This window comes from Tachysurus vachellii, chromosome 8 (assembly GCF_030014155.1).
Source record: "Tachysurus vachellii isolate PV-2020 chromosome 8, HZAU_Pvac_v1, whole genome shotgun sequence".
Lineage (NCBI taxonomy): Eukaryota > Metazoa > Chordata > Actinopteri > Siluriformes > Bagridae > Tachysurus > Tachysurus vachellii.
The window spans coordinates 28,181,502-28,191,501 of record NC_083467.1 but is presented as its reverse complement, the minus strand read 5'-3'; the positions used below and the strand labels follow the sequence as shown (position 1 = coordinate 28,191,501).

General features: G+C 43.1%; 1 protein-coding gene across 2 annotated transcripts in view; it reads right to left on the bottom strand.

The window, feature by feature from the left end:
* LOC132850488 (receptor tyrosine-protein kinase erbB-4-like) overlaps positions 1-10,000 on the bottom strand; it is a 396,243-nt gene that overhangs the window by 84,207 nt on the left and 302,036 nt on the right. For both annotated transcript variants that reach the window (XM_060877116.1, XM_060877115.1), the window contains exons 11-13: positions 7,169-7,259; positions 5,717-5,916; positions 380-512 (exon numbers count right to left, since the gene is read on the bottom strand). In XM_060877116.1, coding sequence (XP_060733099.1) covers positions 380-512; positions 5,717-5,916; positions 7,169-7,259 — 424 coding nt within the window. The remainder of the gene's footprint in view (positions 1-379; positions 513-5,716; positions 5,917-7,168; positions 7,260-10,000) is intronic.

Below are 10,000 nucleotides of genomic sequence, written 5' to 3'. Positions count from 1 at the left end.
AAAGTCTGTTTAAGGGACTAAAGATTATGAGATGTAATTCAGAGATAATGTGTGTGTGTGGGGGGGTGTGTGTGTGTGGGGGTGTGTGTGTGTGTGTGTGTGTGTGTGTGTGTGGGTGTGTGTGTGTGTCTGTGTGTGTGTGTGTGTGTGTGTGTGGGTCTGTGTGTGTGTGTGTGTGTGTGTGTGTGTGTGTGTGTGTGTGTGTGTGTGTGTGTGTGTGTCTGTGTGTGTGTGTGTGTGTGTGTGTGTGTGTGTGTGTGTGTGTGTGTGTGTGTGTGTGTCTGTGTGTGTGTGTGTGTGTGTGTGTGTGGGTGTGTGTGTGTGTGTGGGTCTGTGTGTGTGTGTGTGTGTGTGTGTGTGTGTGTGTGTGACAGCTAACCCGTAGTGCAGGTTGCAGGACTTCACACACATGCGCCCTCTGCTGAAGAAGCGACAGGTCAGGCACTGATCTGAACCGGGACCCCAACATCCCGCATCCGAACACAGCGGGTCACACACCATGCGATCCAAATCTGTAAGAAAAGACACAACATATTTCCTGTTACACACAGAAACACTGAGACTGGTTTCTACTGAGAGCTGTTCATCTTATCAGGTGTTACAAAAACTTTTATACTGATTATATATCACAGTGCTGCTACAGTCTTACTGATTAGTTTAGTGACTGCTGATTAATTTTCTATAATATTAGTTAATATGTTTAAATGAAGGAAGGAAGGAAGGAAGGAAGGTAGGAAGGAAGGAAGGAAGGGAGGGAGGAAGGAAGGAAGGAAGGAAGGAAGGAAGGAAGGAAGAGAGGAAGGAAGGAAGGAAGGAAGGAAGGAAGGAAGGAAGGAAGGGAGGGAGGAAGGAAGGAAGGAAGGAAGGAAGGAATAGAGGTAGGAAGGAAGAGAGGAAGGAAGGAAGGAAGGAAGGGAGGGAGCGAGGGAGCGAGGAATAGAGGTAGGAAGGAAGGAAGGAAGGAAGGAAGGAAGGAAGGAATAGAGGTAGGAAGAAAGGAAGGAAGGAAGGAAGGAAGGAAGGAAGAGAGAAAGGAATAGAGGTAGGAAGAAAGGAAGGAAGGAAGGAAGGAAGAGAGAAAGGAATAGAGGTAGGAAGAAAGGAAGGAAGCAAGGAAGTATAAAGAAAGGAAGGAAGGAAGGAAGGAAGAGAGGAAGGAAGGAAGCTATTACAATAGGTGCAGACATTCACAGGTACATGTTACAGGACTTTTGTTCTGTTCTGTATTTTATTCACAGGGAGTGTTTTCGGTTCACGTGTAACAGAACAACAGCTCACTGTTGCTCCTCTCTCGCTCATCAAAACATTCTCATTCAGAACTTCCACATCTGCTTTTACCAGGAAGTGGTTTCTGATGGTACCTTCAGGTGTCAGTAGGTGTAGACGGGAACCTAAGATCTTTTGTCATACTTTGACTGAGCTCATTGCGTGCCATCTGGGTTAGCTAGTCCTGCTGTAGTCATGCATATTTTACACACGCTGAGAGTTTGCTGATATGGCCTGTTGTATTTCTGCTGTGTGTGTGTGTGTGTGTGTGTGTGTGTGTGTGTGTGTGTGTGTGCGTGTGTGTGTGTGTGTGGAGAGACAGAAAGGACAGACGGGTCTAGACAGAGGCCCCACTGTGGAACAGAACACAGCAGCTGCGTGAAAATACTGCTGACGTTTAAAAGATTACACACACACACACACACACACACACACACACACACACACACACACACACACACACACCTACCTGCATACACCTGCAATCCTCTCACACAATGAACCAGAGGAGATAATATAATAAAGACATAATGATTTAAGGACGGGGCACAGTGGCTTAGTGGTTAGCACGTTCACCTCACACCTCCAGGGTTGGGGGTTCGATTCCCCCCTCCACCTTGTGTGTGTGGAGTTTGCATGTTCTCCCCGTGCCTCGGGGGTTTCCTCCGGGTACTCCGGTTTCCTCCCCCGGTCCAAAGACATGCATGGTAGGTTGATTGGCATCTCTGGAAAATTGTCTGTAGTGTGTGAGTGCGTGAGTGAATGAGAGTGTGTGTGTGTGCCCTGTGATGGGTTGGCACTCCATCCAGGGTGTATCCTGCCTTGATGCCCGATGACGCCTGAGATAGGCACAGGCTCCCCGTGACCCGAGGTAGTTCGGATAAGCGGTAGAAGATGAGTGAGTGAGTGATTTAAGGACGTATGGAGTTAACATTCATAAGACATTCATAACACACTTCATAAGGTCTTTGGTGGTTTTAATGTGGTCATGGTGAGGTCTTAGAACACTTTTGCAGGGGTCTTGTAGTGGTCTTGGTGTAGGCTACAAGACTATACCAGGACCAATGAAGTGATCTTGACATCTTTGAGTAGTCTTGGAGTGTTAAGGGATCTTGGTTGGTTAAGGTTCTGGTTAAGTCATCTTGGGTTGTTCTTAGGGTAGTTTGGGGTGGTCTTGATATAGTTTTTCAGTGGTCGTAAACAGGTCTTGCAGTGGTCTTGATGGGCACTTGGTTGTCTTCAGGTGATTTTGTTTGGTCTTAGGGTCATGATAAAGTGGCTTTTGGGGATCTTAGCATTGTGGTCTGGTGATTTTGGGGTTGTCTTGGAGTGATTTTAGCAAGGTTAGGGTAAGATTTAGAGTGGTCATGAAGGTAGGTCTGGGGGTAGTTTTTGCAGGTAATTATTGGGTAATTCTGGGTGTCCTGGTTTGTTTTGGGTTGGCTTTGGATTAGCCTTAAGGTGCTTTAATATTTTACAGAAATATTTCACAGATATTTTCATAATAAATGCAATTTTTGTCCACTATGAAAAAGAGAATATTTGGAATGCTAGAACTTAAATCACTCAAAATATTAAAACAATTAAAATAAAAAAAATAAAACACAACGAAACAAAAAAAAAAAAAACTTTCTTACCGATACTGAAAAAATCTCTGAGCTGGGGTACAATAATATCTGAGAAATATTATTCCATTATTTCATTCTTCTATCAATAGCTCATAGCTACAGTAATTGGCCGTCACCTTTTGGTCTGATGTTGCCCCCTGGAAGGAGCCCTGTGAGTTTCAATATAATTTGAGCACTGACTCAGAATGACAGACATTTTTCTCGGCTAAGTGACATTTTACCGAATGACATTTTCCGCTCTTGCCTGCCACCACTCTTCTGAAACATTAATAATCAAAAAGATTTCTTGTCAACATGGAAATGATTAACCTCGAAAGACTACAAGACAAACAAACAAAAAAATCTAGTGCTCTTCGTAAGAAAATGCTCAGAGAATTCCAAGCACTGAATTTGACCAGTCTACCGTATGTGCCAGGTTTCATATTTCTAGTTACCTCGTGTGTGTTTTCCTTGTACTTTGTTACTATCTCTTTATTTAAATCTTCTAGCTATTTTCTCTGTGTATCCTTGTCAGTGCCGATCGGCCCTATACGCTCGCTAAGCAAGTCACGTAGGGCCCCGCAAATTACGCAAGGCCCGCCTCCCCCTGCCTCATTTTACAGCGCGAGTTAATGTTTACTGTGTAGATGACGATATGAAGCGGAGCTATACATCTGGCCAGTAAAAGATGAGAGTGAAATGCGAGAACAGCAATCAGGTAAACTTGTGTTCTCTTCAAGTTTGATGTCAGCAAGAGCAAATAACAGTAAAGTTAAGTTGATGTGATTCTGTCTCTAGTCTCTATCTGACTAGCTACATTAGCTGTGCAGTGCTGCCAGTGCAAGTGTAGAAGGGCCCCTTAGCAGAATTTTGCTTAGGGCCCCAGGGAGGTCAGGATAGGCTCTGATCCTTGTTATAGTGTTATGAGATTAATTCGATCAATCAACAAATAAAAAAGTGGAAAAGGTAAAAACTTTAGGCATGTAAAAAATGAAGAGCCACCAAGTAAAAAAATAAATAATTATCAAAATAAACACTTGAATACATTTTGTGCATTTCTTCAAGTGTTTACTTTCTCCTTTTTTTGTAGGTCAGCCCAAATCCCCAGAACATATGGCATTTCTACCGCACTACAACTGTGTTCTTTGGCTTAGTTTAGCAGCTTAAAACAACCAAAATCACCTCCCTTGGATGCTCTCAGACTAGCTGCGTTGCTCCAGACTAAGTGCGAATCCTGTGTTCTCACCTCCCTAAAAAAAACCTAACTAGGAACACAACAGGGCTCCATTCTAACCACAAACCGACTACATACTGTACATGTGAATGCGTCTATAATCAACCGGTGCAGCTGAAAGTTTGGAGGTCCATGAAACTGCAAATGCAGTCTCCAATAATGATTCCTGTTGCATCATAACATTAGCAGGATGAAAAGGGGAAAATAGCAGAGCAAAACCTTTCAGCCTTACGACGAATCATACACATCACGCCGTGCGGGGGAAAAAAAAAGCCCAAAGATGTGGAGAAGGGAGTGAAATTCTCTTTGGTGATTATAGGCTCCAGTGGAGGACACGTAGCTCTGAAATGTCAAAAAACTTTTGCAGCAGCTCCTTGCAATTAATTTCATTCAATAGTTCACAGGATGACTCGACATTTGAAGAGAATGGGTAATTGGATTGTTGGCTGATGGAATAAGCAAGTGGGCTTCATGTGCACTCCCCAAGAGCTCTTTCTTCCCTTTTTTATTTTTTGGAAAAATTGTGCAAAAAACTCAGAGTGCTGTTTTGCCTGGTACTTATTTCAGGGGTAGAAGCACCGAGGAAGAGGAAGGATGACGCTGCATGACTCTTCATAGTCCTCTGTTCCTCTTGGCCTCTGGTCACCCCCAGCCGGGGAAGGAGCCGAGGCTCTCTGGTCTCCTGCTTGGCATGGTGAAGTGCGCTCATCCGGAAAGAAAAAGAGGCCAAGGAGTGTCTTCCTTTGGGTCACATTTGTTTGGTCTCGGAGGAAACCGGAGACTGTCCTTAAGACTGCAGTATCAGGTAATGTGTCCTGGGGTAAAGAGTCTGACAGCTTGAAACCCAAACTTGCTGACAATGAAGTCACTGTCCTCTATATGAAAATCGGAGATTGACCTACACTTAAGTGGGTGTAGTCAGGAAGTAATAGAAGTTTAGCCCCTTAGACTTAACTTAGAAGTGTACTGTACATTGGGGGGTTGCGTAAAACAGAAGCTTGTCTAAGGTCACCCCATTTATCGAACAAAGACAGAGATATTGGCTTAAGTGAGAAGTGGAGCGCAACAATTTGACAGTTTCTCAATAACTACGGACTACATGCATGGCTTTGGACTGGGAGAGGATACCAGAGAATGCATAGGCAACCCCGAAGTATAGTTCTAGTACAATACAAAATAAGGTCTATTGTGTCTCTTGAGGACTGTATTTTTTATTTTTTTTTATGGGTAAAACTGTGAACAATTAAGATGATCTGTAGGGGTAGAAGATGAGCGCTAATTCAACTTATATTTCAGCAGAATATTCTTAGAGAAAAGTCTTGATTTAATAATAAAAATTGTGCTACAGTTATCTTTGCTCTCCGGTACACATGAAGCAAGACACAACGTCGTTTACAATGTCAGTATTTAAATAGACACATATATACAGTATGTGACATGAGAGCTTGTCAGCGTTGCACATCTGGAAAACAGCTCGATTGCAAGCCGTGGAAAGGTTTGTAGGGCAACTACCTCAGGGGTTTGTACTGTATGGCTCTGTAGATATTTACTGATGTATGAAATTCAGTTTAGTTTTAAGCATGGAGTTGGACGCGATAACTGCACTTACTGCACTCTTTGGGTTCCCTGTTGTTGCGGATCAGAGCTTTCTGCGTAGGGATGCGGAAGAGGCTGGTCCAGTTGATGGTGTTGTAGTAGCAAAGCTGGCTGTTGTTGGTGATGTAGACGTTGCCGGCGCTGATCTCGTGCAAAGACTGCAGCTGCAGTGATGAAATCCACTGCTGCTTGAGCACCAGCAGAGAGATTCCGCTGAGAGTTGGAAAGACAAGAAATGACAGGAAGGACAAATTAATCCATAAATATTTTACATGAAAGCAGGAATCAATGCGACCACACGTGTTGCAGGAGCGACGGATATTTGATTCACAGCCGAATGAACTAAGCGGATTGGAAACAGGCTACAGAAGGATAATAATAGTAACTCTTTTTTTTTTCACCAAGTTTTTCCTTCCTTTCCTATTTTCATTTCCTTCCTTTTCTTTTTCCCTCATTTTCCATCATTATTCCCATTGTTTATTCCCCTTCCTCTTTTCATTCATTCATTCATCTTCTACCGCTTATCCGAACTACCTCGGGTCACGGGGAGCCTGTGCCTATCTCAGGCGTCATTGGACATCAAGGCAGGATACACACTGGACGGAGTGCCAACCCATCGCAGGGCACACACACACACACACACTCATTCACTCACGCAATCACACACTAGGGACAATTTTCCAGAGATGCCAATCAACCTACCATGCATGTCTTTGGACCGGGGGAGGAAACCGGAGTACCTGGAGGAATCGAACCCCGACCCTGGAGGTGTGAGGCGAACGTGCTAACCACTAAGCCACCCTTCCTCTTATCTTTCCTTTCTACTGTCCCCCTTTTACATCCTTTCTTCACCATTTTTCTCTTTTCCTCCTTTGTTTCTTCTCAACACTTTACCTCATGTTTTCTTTCCAGACCGCGTCTTTTCTTATTTTCATTCCTCTCATGCACTCGTTCCTCTTTCCTCCAATACTCTCTCTCTCTCTTTCTCAGCCTGGGAAGTGTCAGACCCTGTGTGTTTCAGTGCTGTATCGTGTGACAGGCAGTAATTGGTACAATGTTAAGGCACTAAGGGAATGACCCTAAGACTCTTTAAGCAAGTTGGCAGATACACCCCCCCCCCCCCCCTCTCTCTTACAGTTATGGATGGAGTCTGAATAAATTTAGAGTTCTCTAATCGTTTTCCAGCTAGCGCAATACAGGGTGAAATCATCTTGACAGTCTGACAACAGTGTCCAACTGTCTCTGTCATTTTAACTGTAAGAATTATTACTGAAATAATTACCACATGAACTGTTAGCCATAGAGTCAGTGAGTAAGTGCAGATGATTACGCTAATGAATGCCGTTCTTCCAGATCATCCGAGGCCAGCGAAATAAACCGTGTCCGTTAAGGTCACGCGAGCAGAGACACAGAGATCCCGCAGGCATCTTTTTAACGAGCTGGTTAAAGCAGAGCAGGGTTTTACCTATAAAGTGACCTGCCACCTATGGTCGCCAGATTAGAGAAGACGCTCAGGTCCGTCATGTTTTCCGGCCATGACTGAATGTTCAGGAAACCTAAAGGACAGAAAAAAAACAACACACAAAAAACACAACGGCGTCAGTCCCTGAAATGACTACTACAATGCAGACACTCAAAATCCACATCAAGTCTGGGTTAGCTCAACCTCGCGTTTACGCCACGCCGAATCAAATAGACTGAGTCCAGTTTGGGATGGGATATGAGGAACTGGTGGTGCTGCTTTTCTAAATACACTTCACTAGGTTGAAGAGGTGCAGTCTGAGAAATGTTATATTGTTCTGAGAAGCCACTTCTTACATAACTGAGTGAGAGACCAAGAAGCCATAGGACATAGAAACGAGAAAACATGTCAAGTTACCAAACATAAAAAATCATGACTTAAATCTTTCTTTTATGCATTTCTTCCTTAATTCTTTCCATCCATTCCTCCTCCTTCATTCTTTTATTTCTTTTCACCTGTCTATACATTCTTCCTTCCTTCCTTCCTTCCTTCCTTCCTTACCTTCGTAGTCCTTTTTTCATTCTTCTTTGTTCCTCTTTCCTCCTTCAAGGACGTCCTTATCCTTGTTCTTCCTCACTTATTTTCCCTGTATTTCCTTCCTTCCTTCCTTTCTTTCTTTCTTTCTTTCTTTCTTTCTTTCTTTCTTTCTTTCTTTCTTTCTTTCTTTCTTCCATCTCCCTTACCTTTACTTCCTTAATATCTTGTTCTTTTTTCCATCCATCCACCCATCCATCCATCCATCCATCCATCCATCCATCCATCCATCCATCCATCCATCCATTCATCAAGCCATCCATCCATCCATCCATCCATCCATCCATCCATCCCTTCCTCCCTTCCTTCCTTCCTTCCTTCCTTCCCTCGATCTTCCCTTTTCCTTCTTTTATTTCCCACATGTCCTTCCTGTTTTTATTACATAATACACCAAGAGTGGCAATCCAGTTCAAATGAATTAAATGAAATTAGATTTTAGGAAGTGGAAAATTACAGCACTTGTCTAGTGTATACAGCATCCTTAATGAAACGACAACAATAAGCTCAAACTATACTCTATAGTGTCCAAACAATATCACATTGATAGGACAATTAACACAAACAAGAATAAGCAATAAATATTAACAAATGTAATCACAGATTAGACTGAAGCCTGTGTGTTGGGCTAATTACATTTTTTAATTCTTCTGACCGCCTCCTCTAATCATTCAGCACCTGTTCCAGATGTTTTTAAGTGGAATAGCTGAACGAAAGGCTAATGGCATGGACATTGGATTATATAGAAATGTAAATAATGTATTGAAACGTTGAATATTTCATGAGACAGAATTGCACTGAGGACCTGAGTGAAGAAAGGACAAACAGGATGGAGATGCATAGATGGGAAAGAAATGAAGTGCAGAGCAAGAAATAAGAAGGCAGAGATAAAAAGAGAGATCAGTGGTGCATACGGAGAAAAGCCGAGGTCTGTAAGGACAAAGAGAACATAAATTACCCAAATTACATTAAAATGGAGAATGCAGGATGCTGCAGGATGTCAAAGATAACGCATGAGTCGCATCCTTCATAAATTCACATGGGCCAAAAATTTAACCACAGCTTGTGTTTGGCCTCTAAACAATCCCTTAAGACAAGATCCCTCATGACAAAAATTACAAATGCCCATCAGGTTACTATAGAAAAAGCATTTGCTTGTCACATATACATTACATCACAGTGAAAATCTTTCTTTGCATATCTGAACTTTGGAGGTTTGGGTCAGAGTGCAGGGTCAGTCATGATACAGTGCCCCTGGAGCAGTAAAGGTTAAGGGCCTTGCTCAAGGGCCCAATGGTGGCAGCTTGGCAGTGCCTGGGCTTGAACCCCATACACAATCCAGAGCCTTAATCACTTGAGCCACCACTGCCCCACAGTTGGCACTAACTAACTTTTACAAAGCATTGATACTATAGACTCCTTCTGTAAATGCCAACACTGTTTTGCCGATCCGTTTGTTATTAGGTTATGTCACATGTGGGATGTGGTAGCTTAGTGGTTAGTATGTTGGACTACCAAATGGAAGATTGTGAGCACAAATCCCAGGTCGACCAAGCTGCCACTGCTGGAACCCTGAGCAAGGCCTTTTACACTCAGTTGCTCAGTTGTATAAAATGTAAGTCGCTCTGCATAAGGGCATCTGCCAAATGTGAAGAAACTACACTAAAACACAGCTTATCCGAACTACCTCGGGTCACGGGGAGCCTGTGCCTATCTCAGGCATCATCGGGCATCAAGGCAGGATACACCCTGGACGGAGTGCCAACCCATCGCAGGGCACACACACACACTCTCATTCACTCACGCACTCACACACTACAGACAATTTTCCAGAGGGTTTCTGGGTACACCAGTCCAAAGACATTAATTGTAGGCTGCTTAGCATCTCTAAATTTTCCATAGTGTGTGAATGGGTGTGAATTGTGTGTGCAATTCTGCCCTGTAATAGGTTCGTCTAGGTTCCCATGTGATCCAATGTCAGATAAACAGTTAAGGCTCTGGGTTGTTGATCAGAAGGTTAGGGCCCAAACCCCCATCTACTCCAGGTTCCCTGTATCATTCCTGACCCTGTGCTCAACAAATGCTGTAATGTGTAACAAACATCATTTCACTCTGCCATAATGTATATGCGATAACTAAACTGCTCATTGGTACAATAAATGGATGGAAATCTATAACAAATATAAAGGTTGTATTTAATGTCCTTTCTTCTGTATGTCATAAGTCGTGTTATACTGTAATTCA